Source organism: Cucurbita maxima, unplaced genomic scaffold, assembly GCF_002738345.1.
Source record: "Cucurbita maxima cultivar Rimu unplaced genomic scaffold, Cmax_1.0 Cma_Scf00009, whole genome shotgun sequence".
NCBI classification, from domain to species: domain Eukaryota; kingdom Viridiplantae; phylum Streptophyta; class Magnoliopsida; order Cucurbitales; family Cucurbitaceae; genus Cucurbita; species Cucurbita maxima.
Window position 1 is genome coordinate 1,375,430 of NW_019272025.1, and position 13,670 is coordinate 1,389,099.

A 13,670-nucleotide genomic window follows, 5' to 3' on the forward strand; every position below is an offset into this window, starting at 1 on the left:
AGAAAAGGAGAAAGATTTGCAATGATTTAATTTTAAGCATTGTCCCCCTAATCTTTCAGCTTTTGGTTTGGTTTAGTCATCAAAAAGTTCCCACTTTTATAATATGAAAAGAAAATGAAATGAATTGGCTCCAACCCATCTCTTCTAGTTCTTACAACCTTTTTATTAATTACTACAAATATATATATATATATATATATATATATATATATATATATATATATATATATATATAAAGTTCTATGTAATGGCACGTAAAAAAAAATAAGTGTAACAGTCGTGGGAAGACGTGAGATTTTTAGCGAGGCTCCGGGTCGAATACCCATCCGCATCAACCCACACTTATAGTCTAGTCGTTCTAGCAACCGCGCGATTTCGCGGCCCAACCATCCATTCAGCCTAGTAGACACGCCACGGCCCAACAACGTTACACGACTTAGCTAACTCACACGCCTGAGAACACGACCAACTCTTCCAACGACCTACATAAGTGAGAACGAATTCGAAGGACAAAAGCAAGCTAAATTGGAAAGAGATCTTTGGCTAAAGCCAACCAAGTAAGTGACCCTACTATTGGTTCGATCGAAAGACTTGTCTTATGTATGATGACATTTGCCCAGTGGCCCCTACACGTGTCATATATGTTGGATATGATGTATTATGATGATGTAATATGCTATGATGATGTGAGATGTATGACAATATGATATATTATAATGATATCTCATGTACGATGATATGCATGTATGAGATGTCATGTTGCACTATGATATGACATGTTACAACATGTATGATAATGAAGAGCTTTATGATGCACAACTCCAAAATAATGTTATGAATGATGAATCTATGAAACCTTTTGCATGCATGTTACCTAGGGTAATATGTGAAAAAGGTGAGAAGTTGTGTTACATAAATAATTAAGATGAAAAGTATAGTGACTTCATGCATATTGTATGTTCATTTAGATCGAGATACTTCTCCTTTTATGATGAGTAAGGACGCGTACACTATGATGATGATTATGACTATCATGTTTGATATGATACACGACGATCGTTGTACCTCAGGACATTTGGTTGTAGCCAACTAGCCCAACCATGCAGGCCCAGGGGATGTGCAAGCCCGCTTGGTGGGCCCACGTTCACATGTGTGGGTCGTGTGTACTACACATCTAATTTTTTCGGACTAGAAGCCACCTAAAAGACTATGGTTTTAAATGATAGATCTCTATTCACGATTGCATGTGTATGCATTTTATGACCCTAATAGTAGGGTGACTTACTAAGTATTTATTAAAATACTAAGTCATGTGCTACTTTTATATTTCAGGTAAAGGCAAGACACCCACATGTACAGTAGACTGCGACGTAGCACCAAAGACCATGGAACTTGCATAGGTAATCAACATTTATTTTTTAGTATATCTTAAGTTAGTGTAGGGCATTGCTATTTTAAATTGTTTTCTTTGATTTTATTTTTAATTTACTTTAAATATTTTAAAGGTATTGTTGACATCGTTTTATGAAGTCGTTTTACATTAATGTTTACACATAAACAAGTTATGTTATGCATGTGGTAGCTAACTCTATTCATGCATGGTCATTTGGGAATCAAATTTGAAGAGTGGGAGTTTTAAAATATAATGGAGAAATACTTTGAGTTAAATTATAATATTGACGTCATATAAATGAAGGGATTTTAAATGGGGAAGTTCAACAAGTTCTTGATTGATTTGTTAATTTAATATGAAGTTGGTAATAATTCTCTGTTTTTCTTTTTCTTTTCTTTTTTTTCTTTTTTTTTTCTCTCTCTTGAATGGAGAAAAAGTTGGTAAAGCTAATAAAACCAAGAGGTGATGATGGATAAATGACTGACATCACCATCTCCCTCCCCTTTTCCCCCTCTCTCTCTCCCCCTTTCTCTCTCTATATATATAGGGTTTCTTTTAACTATGTTTTAAAACAATGTACTCAATGATCCATACGTTTTTGTTCGGGGAGGGAGTTTGTTGACTACTCGATTTTCCTCTAGTATATTTTGAAGCTATTTAAATTTGGCACGAGTAGATATGATTTCATTTAATGGTCATACAACAGAAAATGAAATAAGAAAGTAATACAATATGAAAGCAAGTAAAAGGAGTTTGACATGTTACGGACATGCGACCAAGGGCAATACGGCATGATCGTCACATCCTCTCCCACCTAATTGGTTGACATTCTTGTCAACTGCCTAGTTTTAAAATATGCAATGTAGGTCGCCGTGGATTCCATATCTTCGGCATGTTCTCAATTAGTTTCGTTTGAAGGGGGGTTATTTCATTTGACAAGGAATTAGTGTCTTTCGACTTTCTTAACTCTATCAGCTAGAATCACTTTGATTTCAGATGGATTAACTCTATCAGCTAGATGGACTAAGGTTGCTTAAATGGATTACAGGTTGAATTTTCATCCATGTGGGCAATGCCACCTTGTAAAATGAAGCCTCAGTTTTATTAAGGATTTTGACTGATTCTTGATACTTCCTAACAAGTCTTTGGTCTTTTCGGCTTCAAAATAAAATCTGTTTTGGCCTGAGTTTGATGAGTACCTGGTCCTCGACTCGAAACACGAGGCAACACCACTTTTCATCCACCCACTTCTTCATATGTTTGGAAGCTTTTTCTATGTAAGCTCGAGTAATAATGTAGGGCACAGATGGTTGTCGTCCCCTCACAATCTCGAATGGAGTCTGTTTAGGGATGGTAGCTAGATGACCTATTCACGATTGTCCCCAAGAATTAAAAAAAACTTTGTCTAGTATGTTTCGATAGATTGACCATCTCTATCACTGACAATGCTTGTTGGGATGCCCCATAACTTCACTAATATTTAAAGAAAAATTGGACCATCAATTTAGCCAAACATTGCTTCAACGTGGGTACAAAAGTGATATACTTCGAAAATCAATCAATGATAACCAAGATTGCTTCATGTTCTCCTAACTTAGGGAAGGTGTGTGATGAAATCCAATGACACACTTTTCCAAGATCTCATTGGTATCAGCAAGCGTTCGAGAAGTCCCCAAACTTTGGTTTTCTCAACTTTGTCTTGCTGGTATATAAGACACTGTTGGAATATTTCATGATATCATTTTGCATGTTCGATCAGAAGTATCCTTTCTTCACTAAGGCGTAAGTTCGTTGCCACCCGAGATGGTATTTCTATAGTGTGTCATGAAACTTATACATAAATTTCTTCCTTAGATTTCCCACCCTAAAGACATATAACCTATTTCCTTTATTTAGGAGTAAGTCCCCTTTAACCCCAAATTGCTTGGTCTAACTGGCTTTAACTAACTCGATAACAACAGTGTTGGCCAAAGAGTCTTTCGGTAGCTATTTTCAAATAATGTTGTGCATCGACTCGCCTATTTTACTTGAATGAATATGGCCTAACATGCACACGATTTCATGTTCTCCCTTCTAACTCATGGCGTCGGAAACTTGATACATTCCTGCTTTGTGTTCGAACTTGAAGTCAAACTCAGCTATTAACTTTTGCCAACGCGCTTGTTTGGAAGAAAATTTGGGTTGGTCAAAAAAATGGCAAACAACATTGTTTTCAGTCTTTATCAAGAAGCGAGAACCTAACAAATATTGTCTTCAAGTTCGGAGATAGTGGACGACTACTTGCATTTTTTTTCTCAGAGATAGTTTACCTCCTCTTAGTATTGTTGAACTTTCGGCTCTCCTAGGCATTGGGGTGTCCCTCTTGAATAAAAATGCCCCCAAGTGCATAGTCCGATTCATCGATTTCTACTTTGAATGGTTTGATAACGTCAACCAAGACAAGGATAGACCCCTTCAACACTTTCAAATCTTTGAATGCACTATTGCATTTTGCTAACCACAACCTTGGGGGGTCCTTCTTTAGTAGTTCTGTTAGTGGAAAAACTAGTCATGAAAACCCTTCGACGAATCATAAATCATAGTTGGCTAATCCTAAGAAGGATCACACCTCGGTTACTGAATTGAGATTTTTTCTCTCCCTAAATGGTTTTGATTTTATCGTCATCCATGTTGATCTGCCCACATCTAATGGCATATCCTAAGAAGTTGATGCACTTTTAGGTGAAAGCAAATTTTTCCTACTTAACATACAGTTAGTTACGTCTCACATTCTCAAATACTAGACGGAGATGTACCTTGTATTTTTTCTAGCATGGCACTGTACACAACTATATCGTCTAGGTAAACAACAATGAACTAGTCCAATTATTCGTGAAAGACCTGGTTAATTAAGGTACAAAACGTAACAAGAGCATTTTTCAGCCCAAAAGGCATTACTAAGAATTTGAAAGCTCTGTATTTTGTCACACAGGTTGTTTTGGGGTTTTAACCCTCAAGCAATGCACACCTAGTCTTATCATGATCGAAGATCCAACTTTGTGAAGTATCTAGCTTCAAGGAGCTGATCGAACAAGTCATATACAATAGGCAATGGGTACTTATTATGTACTATTACCTTATTTAGAGCTCTTTAGTCGATGCACAAGCGTATCGTCCTGTCTTTCTTCTTTTAAAATAAGACTACGGTCCCATAAGGTGCCTTGTGGGATGGAGGAACCCTGCAGCTAGTATCTTATTTAGATGTTTTCTCAGTTCGGCTAGCTCTGAGAAAGCCATTTGATATGCATTGTTTGCTAGGGTTCTTAGTCCAGGTAGGAGTCCAATCTCGTGGTCGATGTCCCAACGATGGGGTAATGCCTTTTGTAGGCTTTCTGGCATAATATGTAGGACATCTCTAATTTCATTCGAGACAGGTTAGATGGTGGTTACTTCTTCCACCATTGGTATAGCCATGGACATGAGCTTTTCTCAGGCAAGCCCTCTCTATAGTTTAATGTCGACCATATCCATTTCTCCTGACCAAGTCCCTAATTTTAGGAAGACTCTTTTGGAGACTCCACGATAGGTAGAGCCTTTGAATTAATAACTTTCATCTTTTCGTAGTCATTCCCTACCTTTAGTTTGAGTCTGTAGGCTTCATGGTTAGAGATGACCTTATGAATCACAACAAAATCTACTAGGGTGGTCTCACTCGGGCGAGAATTGATTATAGCATCAATGAACATCAACCCTTTCTTAGACACTTCTTTCATATCAACCTTCTTTTGGATTGGCGATAGAAATTTTGACACTCTTATTCTTGGAGTGTCGTGATCTTCCTCGTCATTGGTTTGCTTTTGGAGTCGTCGCCCCCTTGTACTGCACGTTGAAGGGCACTAAGTGCAGCTTGATGAGGCCATTGAGGGATTTTGTGGGTAGGAGTGGTGCTTTGTTTCTTTTGGAAAATTGCTTCACCACCAAAATCTAGGAGTCTTTCTACGGCGTTGAATGTAGCGGTAGGATCTTGAACCTTTTGTTCATTTACTTTTTTTCTCTCCCATGCTTGCAATTCCTCAAAAAAAAAATAAAAAAAAAAATAGCAAAATTTTTTTTCTTTCTCTGACGTGTCCTGATATCTAACATCAACACAGAGAACTGCTTGATATAGTCTCTATTCCTTCGGTGTGTCTCAACTTCCGTAATTTTCGTCTTATTACGAACTCGACATTCAGAGAATAATTGATTCATCAACTCTTTCTTGATGTCTTTCCATGAGTTGATGTATGACTCACTTTGAAAATCATTCACCTTCGATCGCCACCAGATTTTTGCATCGTCCACGAGATGCGTTGTGGTACGTGTAACTTTTAGGTCCTCGACACAAGTTCCTATAACTTTAAAGTATTGTTCTACATCAATGATAAAGTTTTCCAAGTATCTCAGTTCTCAAGGCTTTGGTTTCTAGAATTTTAGTTGGTTGAGTTTGACTTGAGCTTGACCTGGGTGCGATTTTGTACGGCCCTCATGATCAAACTGACTTGGGAGTTTATCTTGGCCGATCTCTTCTTTGATGGCATCAATATGTGTTATAAAGTCTTTAGTCAGATTCATTAAACAACTTCAGCTTGGTCTTTTGGACCCATCTAGCTATTTGACATGTTCCTCCATGTGTGCGAGAAAGCTTTCAAGGCTACCTCCATATTCTGATCTACCCGTTCAGGTAACTCTTTCTTTTATAGTAGACCTTGAATATCAATTCTTTGATCGGTAGCCCATCCAATTGGGCATTTATAGGGTCTATACTCCTAACTTTTTCATCTAGTTTCACGAGTCGGTTTTCTAAGAAATATATCATGTTGGGCATTTCTTTCAACGGTCGGCTTAAGATTTAGGTGTTGACTTCGTCATTGACATTGTTTCGATCTCGATGCTTCAAGGAGTTAACAAAGCTCTGATACCACTTGTCACAATTACACTTTTTTTTTGTAGTGGAATAACGATTGTGCAACACTTGTTCTAACCCAGCGTACAAGCCAACCGTGTAAAAATCGAACTTCACAGAAAACTTGGACGTATGGTCGAGCCTTGAACCACGTTTTGAGAGAAAATATTTTAGAAATCATAAACGAGGAAAATCATTAAAAACAAGTTGAACGTAAGCACTATGGAAGTCAATTGCATTGAAAACATGTAGGCAAGAGCAATTACAATAGTTGGTCGGGAGAGAATTGATGACTACTTAATCCCTCCGTTTGTACATTTTGAAGCAACTCCGATCTGATAGAAGTTGACATGATTTCATCGAATAGTCATACAATAGAAAATGAAATAAGAAAGTAATACAACATGAAATCAAGTAAAAGAGGTTTGACACGTCACTCGCATGCAACCATGAACAACACGTTTTAGACTAGCATGACGATAAAACCAAGCAAGACAACCTTTTGTTTTGAGATCAATTGGTTAGAGTGAGTTAAGCCAAGTGGGCAGGATTTAGCTACCAAGCCAAAAAGATAAGAAATTGGTATGATGTATGTCAAATTCTATCCCATGCTTACTTCACCTACTCCGACATTAATCTCTGTCTCATTGTATGACCCTAATGTATATATAAATAAAAAGAGACTCGTCAATGAAGTATGGAATACTATCTTAACTCAACTCAACACCATTTTGATCTAAGTACTTACTTTTTCATCTCGTGGCCATATTATCACATCAACTGCTATCCATTCAATTTCTCCACCAAATCCACTGTCACTGAGAACCAAAAAAGACTGAGATTCTCCAATGGAATTGAAGCCAAATCCACCATTGTGTTTTGGAGTTTAGCAAAAAAGGAGAAAACCCAATGCCACCCTCTCTGTTTGGTCCATCAAATCCATCATATTCTCTTCCCCAAACTCATGCACTCAAATTCATAATTCTTGTCTCCTCTTCTTCGCTCCCGTCCATAGCCCTCGCCATCCACCACTCCTTTCCTCTTTTCTTTTTCTCCTTTTTGGCGTCGTGTCTTGTACAAACATCGAAATGTTCCTTTAGTGAATGAGTATCGTTTTGAATTCGACTCGAATTTGAGGCATATAGGCAAATAGGGCAATTGATGCTACTTATATTCGGTCATGATGTTTGGTACTATGTTAGTATCTTCATTTGAGTCTTCACTTTGTATTCAACTTTAACATAGATGAATGAATAATTTAGCCCTCGATATAAAAAAAATGGTATAAATTGTCGATCTAGACGTAACTCAATTAGTTAAACAGTTGATTTAGAGATTTTAAGTTTGAATCTCCACGCGTACATGTTGAACTAGAAGAAGAAGAAAACTTAAGTTATATTAATCTAAGTTTGATGGATACACAAAATTAACCGTCAAATATCTGTAACAAATCTCATAAAGCACAACAAAATCTTGGCTCGAATTAAATTTTACCTCTTTTATGTTATATATCGAGATTTATAATTGGTTGAAAGCATATATAAGATACTTTTGTTTAATGAATTTTCAAACAGAGTTTAACGTTATGATAATAACATAGATCATAACATCCTGAAATCAAAAACTTATAACATAAAATTTAATACGAACTTATCAAGTTTAAACGTACATTTTCTACTCTTGAAATAAAATATTATTTTAAATGAAATGACATAGTATTTAATGTTTCTTAGATAGATCCTTCCATGAACGAAAATGTTAAAAATGAGTGGCAAACTCGAATGGACTAAATTAAGAATTATCTAAAACAATAAGGACCACATAGCAAATTTAGCGTATTTTATTAAAAGGGAATGGGGCCTATAGTTTATAAATGGAATTATAAAACCTAATTTCATGGATCCAATGCTTACGTATAAATTATTTATTTATTTTTTTCTTTTTGAAACTTTGATGGAAATTCCTCTTTTAAGTAATGGATTACTTTGTTATATAAAAAGTACTATCAATTTGATCTTCATTACATTTTTAACCCTTTTTTGGTGATCTTTTGTAAAAAAATTTGAATCATTATTGGGTCCATTAATCCCATTATGTTCTAATTTGAAATCTCAATTATTGTTAAATTAATAATTTTTTAAAAAAAATATATCTCATGATGCAAGTTATTTAAATTTTAATGAACTAATTAATAATAAACTTATGAAAAGTATATTATTGAAATATTTGATGGGTTTATCCAAGAAATTAAACAATAATCTCTTTCCATTATCTTCATAGCCATTACTATAAAACAAACATCATAATTTTGAATCCCCAACCATTTTAATGGTTCCTCTTTAGAACACATGCAATGTCTCTAATTCTTTTCATTTTCATATTATTATTGGAATTAAATAATAATAAGCGTTTTTCTCCAATGGTATGATATTGTCCACTTTGGGCGCTTCCCGATGTGGGACTTTCATCATCCAAAACCTCCCCTCGAACAAAGTACTCTCCCCTTAATCGAGGCTCGACGAGGATTTACCAATCTATTGGCATGACTAAGTTTAATGGCTCTAATACTATGTTAACTAAGTTTAGGGCATGACTCTAATACCATGTTAGATAAACACGACTTTCTACAATGATATGATATTATCCACTTTGAGCATAAAGTCTCATGGCTTTGATTTGGGGTTCCCCAACCAGCCTCATACCAAGAGAGTATAAATTCATGATTATTCCTTAAATTAGCCGATGTGGGACTTTCATCATCCAACAAGATTGAATCCAATAGTAAAATTTTTCAAAACAACTTATAAGTTCGAGAATAATTTTTTGGGTTGGATTGAGTTGAAAATTTTTATTTTTAGTATAAATAAAACATTAGTTTTGTAAAACCTTTAAAAAATAATTTTTAAAGGGTCGTGCCAGAACCCAAAACCAACCGAACCCAAAAAATAATTTTTGAGTTGGTTCGTTGGTTCTTGGGTTCTCGTACAAAAACCTAAACCGTACAAGTTTGGTTGGGTTGGGTTGGGTTGATTGAGTTTTTTTCGAGTTATTGAGTTTTTGAACCCTCCAATTTTCTCAACACGAAAAAGTTTTCAACTAAAATGAGGCATATTTATCATCACTCACATCATATTCCACCTATATCAACTTACATGCAACTACTCTGTCTACATTTCCATCACATTCGTCTCCAACTCCTACAAGAAACCATATCGATACTTGTCTTAGGTAACTCAAACTAATTTTTCACATTTAAGATCATAGTCTCTCCATTCGTGTTTCATAGAGTCTATTCTCTCCAACCAACACGACACATCCATAGTTATTTCAACATTTATTAACCTTACAATTGTGCTCCCCACATCTTCAATATACAAATTTTATTAAAAAAAAAAAAAAAAAAAAAAGCCATGATGAAAGGAGGAATTGAGAACATTTTCATTATGTCTTGTCATTTCTAATTTTTTTTTCACAGAATCATCAATAACAGATCATGTTTCTCCCTGACCCAATCAGTACGGATTCAATATCAAGTTAATAAATTAATTAATTACTGATTTTGAAGAATTACAGAATTTAATTTAATTTTTTGATTAAGTCAAAAGCTAGAGAGAGAAAGAGGAGAGAGAGAGAGAGAGAGAGGCTGTCTGCAACTTTGGAGTTTCTCGTATGTCACTTACCAAAAAGATGCCTATTCTTAGTTTCTTAAATCTGAGTGAAGAGGATCATAAAAGATTAATTTTTTTTAATAAATAAATTATTAATTAGGTATAATTTTGATTTTTTTAAAAAAATGATTAATTGGGAGCATATAACGTGGAACAGGAATTTATAGGTTGCAGAGATCCAGCAAGTAAGAGCATATTGGTTTTGAATTCTTTGCTATTTTTTCTCTTTATGATTCCTTAGCGATGTGGGTTTTCTTTTATTCTATCGAATCATGAGCTGCCATTGGAGCTGCACAGTTCTTGCTTTTCTTCTTCTTCAATATTCTTGCTATGGACTGAATTTTGATGGGGTTCTCTTGCTTTCGTTCAAGTATGGCGTTTTGGACGACCCTCTTTTTGTTCTTCAGAACTGGAATTACTCCGATGAGACGCCCTGTTTATGGCGGGGAGTTCAATGCTCTGACGGTGGCGGCGGTGGCTCTAGAGTTACAGGTTTGTCTCTACAGAATTCTCAGCTCATGGGCTCTGTTTCTTCTGATCTGGGTCTGATTCAAAACCTTCAATCGGTTGATCTTTCTAACAATTCCTTTAATGGGTCTCTTCCCCTGTCTCTGTTTAACGCTACCATGCTCCGGTTTCTTGATTTGTCGGAGAATTTGATCTCTGGTGAGGTTCCGGCGGCGGTGGGTGGACTTGGGAATCTGCAAGTTCTTAACCTCTCTGGTAATGCTTTGGTCGGGAAGTTTCCGGGTGATCTTGCGGATTTGGGTAATCTTACGGTTGTGTCTCTGAAGAACAATTACATTTCCGGTGAAATTCTTGGTGGGTTTAAAACGGTGGAGGTTTTGGATCTGTCTTCTAATTTGATTGATGGAGCTTTGCCGTCTGATTTTGGTGGCGACAATTTACGTTATTTCAACATCTCGTACAACAAACTATCCGGCAAAATCCCGCCGGATTTCGCTCATAATATTCCGGCCAACGCCACTATTGATCTCTCCTTCAATAACCTCACTGGAGAAGTCCCTGTTTCTGATGTGTTCATGAACCAAGAAGCAAAATCCTTCACCGGAAATCGCCATCTTTGCGGCGAGTTAATGACAACCCCATGCCCAATTCCTTCTTCGGCGGCGTCTCTCCCGCCGGCGATCGCTGCCATTCCACTAGACCGAAGTACTCCAGAAACGACATCGCCGGAAAAACAGAGCGAAACACGGTTCAAACCCTCAACAATCGTCGCCATTGTACTGGGAGATATTGTCGGATTGGCAATTCTGTTCCTCCTCTTCTTCTACGTCTATCACTTGAAGAGAAAAAACAAATCCGTCGAAACCCATTTGAAAAACGAAGCCAATTTGGCCAAAGAGAGCTTCTCCACATCCTCATCGGAATCCAGAGGAGTTTCCCGATGGTCCTGTTTAAGAAAAACAGAGGACCCAGAAGAGGGAAATTCCGATCAGGCGAGTGCCGTGTCAATCCCCGGCCACCGTGAGACGGCAGAGGAGGGAGGAGACGGGAACAGAAAGGGGACTTTGGTAACGGTAAACGGCGGAGAGAAGGAGCTGGAACTGGAGGCGCTGCTGAAAGCATCAGCGTACATCCTCGGCGCCACCGGATCAAGCATAACATACAAAGCAGTGCTGGAAAACGGGACGGCGTTTGCCGTGAGAAGAATCGGAGACGGCGGAGTGGAAAAATTCAAAGATTTCGAGAATCAAATTCGTGTCGTAGCTAAATTGGTTCATCCAAATTTGGTTCGTGTTCGTGGGTTTTATTGGGGCGTCGATGAAAAGCTCATCATTTATGATTTTGTTCCTAATGGAAGCCTTGCCAATGCTCGTTACAGTAAGTTTTTTATGTTTGTGTATTGTTGTTTTGAGTTCATGGGTTCAAAACAGCTCCAAGCTTTGTCGCCTTGTCCGATGAACTCTGAGTTTTTGAGCTCAGAAGCTTGCCGTTTACGGCGTTGGATTGAGTAAATGGTTGACGGTGGAGTAGGTATAACTGAAAGTGTTTGTTTTTAATGACACTTTGGGAAGTCAACCATTAAATTATGTCCTTAGCGGCAAAGATTTCACTTCCCGGAAAATTCACGAGCTCTGTCGGTATAGCTCATAAGTTGTGCCTTTTTCTTACTTTATTAGGGAAAGTGGGTTCGTCGCCTTGTCATCTTCCATGGGAGCCTCGATTGAGAATAGCCAAAGGAGTAGCTCGTGGCCTTTCTTATCTCCATGACAAGAAGCATGTCCATGGCAACTTGAGGCCCACCAACATTCTTTTGGGTTTCGATATGGAGCCCAAGATCGGCGATTTCGGTCTCGAGAAGCTCTTCTTGGGCGACTCGAGTTACAAGCCTGGTGGCTCAACTCGAAATTTCGGGAGTAAACGGTCTACTGCATCTCGAGATAGCTTCCAAGATTTCGTCACTGGACCAAGTCCAAGCTCGATTAATGGAGTGTCACTTTACTTGCCACCAGAGTCGCTTCGGAGCTTGAAGCCCAATCCAAAATGGGATGTGTACTCATTTGGAGTGATATTGCTTGAGCTATTGACAGGAAAGATCATCGTGTTGGATGAGTTGAGCCAGGTGCTTGGTCTTGCAGTCGAAGATAAGAGTCGAGCCCTAAAAATGACTGACATAGCGATTCGAGGTGAGATGGAGGGGAAAGAAGAAGCTTTATTGTCTTGCTTTAAATTAGGATATAGTTGTGCATCACCTAACCCACAAAAGAGACCATCCATGAAAGAATGCTTGCAAGTTTTGGAGAAATTTCCAACCATATCCACTTCATCACACTATTATGGTCTCTAAGGGAGAAAGTGCAAATAATACATAGAGGTGTTTGGGTTATTAACTAACAATTCCAATGTTTGTAATTGAGTGTGTGGTTGATGATTGAAAAGATTGGCCTTTGTTGTTGTGTTCTTAACTGATGATCCACTCATATTTTTTTAGTTAAATTTCATAAAAAATCGTATGGTATGTGTTTCACAATACAAATTATTCGTTCAGGTACAAAATGAGCTTGTTTCAATAAATATGTTGTCAGTTTTGTACTATCATCGAATCCATATACGAACTTTTTCACTATCATTAAAGAGTAAGACGACGGTTATACAATGATAACAGTTCAAAACCATCATTAAAACATATGTTGTCATACATGTACAATGACTTTTAACTATGATGACAGTTTAAAACTTTCATCGAATGCAATTTTATTGTTATTATACGATGACGATGATGGTTTGCAGTGATGCTAGTTTTAAATCGATATTATGTGTATGAATTTTCATGGTGGTTTGGAACCGGTGTCTTGTGCGAATCAAAACATATATAATATATTTACGAAGGTGGGTACAATTAATTCCATTATGATCAACATAAATGCTTCACCAAAACTTGGTGGCATGAAATGGTATAATAATGGTTTTTAACATCATATATCGTTTGTTTTGTTCAATAAAAAAAACACACAAATGGAAGTAGATGCAACACAATTCTCTCACAACCAAAATTAACATTTCATTCTAAGATTTTTTTCGGACCTTCCCTCAAAAGTTCAAAATGGATTTGTTAGACAGAAGTTTTCTCACTCAATCCTTTGTTTCCCTTCTAACTGATGTGGGATATCACAATCTACCTCTCGTAGGGACTTAGCGTCCTCGCTGGCACATCGTCCATGTC

At 37.1% G+C, this 13,670-nt stretch overlaps 1 protein-coding gene across 1 annotated transcript; it reads left to right on the top strand.

Moving 5' to 3' along the window:
• The first annotated feature begins 10,102 nt into the window (after nucleotides 1-10,102).
• Nucleotides 10,103-12,955, top strand: LOC111483615 (probable LRR receptor-like serine/threonine-protein kinase At4g37250). Its single transcript, XM_023129834.1, has 2 exons — nucleotides 10,103-11,827; nucleotides 12,127-12,955. The coding sequence occupies exons 1-2, from the start codon at nucleotides 10,255-10,257 to the stop codon at nucleotides 12,792-12,794; spliced, it is 2,241 nt and encodes a 746-aa protein (XP_022985602.1). The 5' UTR covers nucleotides 10,103-10,254; the 3' UTR covers nucleotides 12,795-12,955.
• The last annotated feature ends 715 nt before the right edge of the window (nucleotides 12,956-13,670 follow it).

Excerpts from the sequence above, each read along its gene's own strand:
- LOC111483615 (XM_023129834.1), top strand. The coding sequence starts at position 10,255 with ATGAGCTGCCATTGGAGCTGCACAGTTCTTGCTTTTCTTCTTCTTCAA. Across the intron at positions 11,828-12,126 it reads CCTTGCCAATGCTCGTTACA|GGAAAGTGGGTTCGTCGCCT; the intron begins GTAAGTTTTTTA and ends TTACTTTATTAG.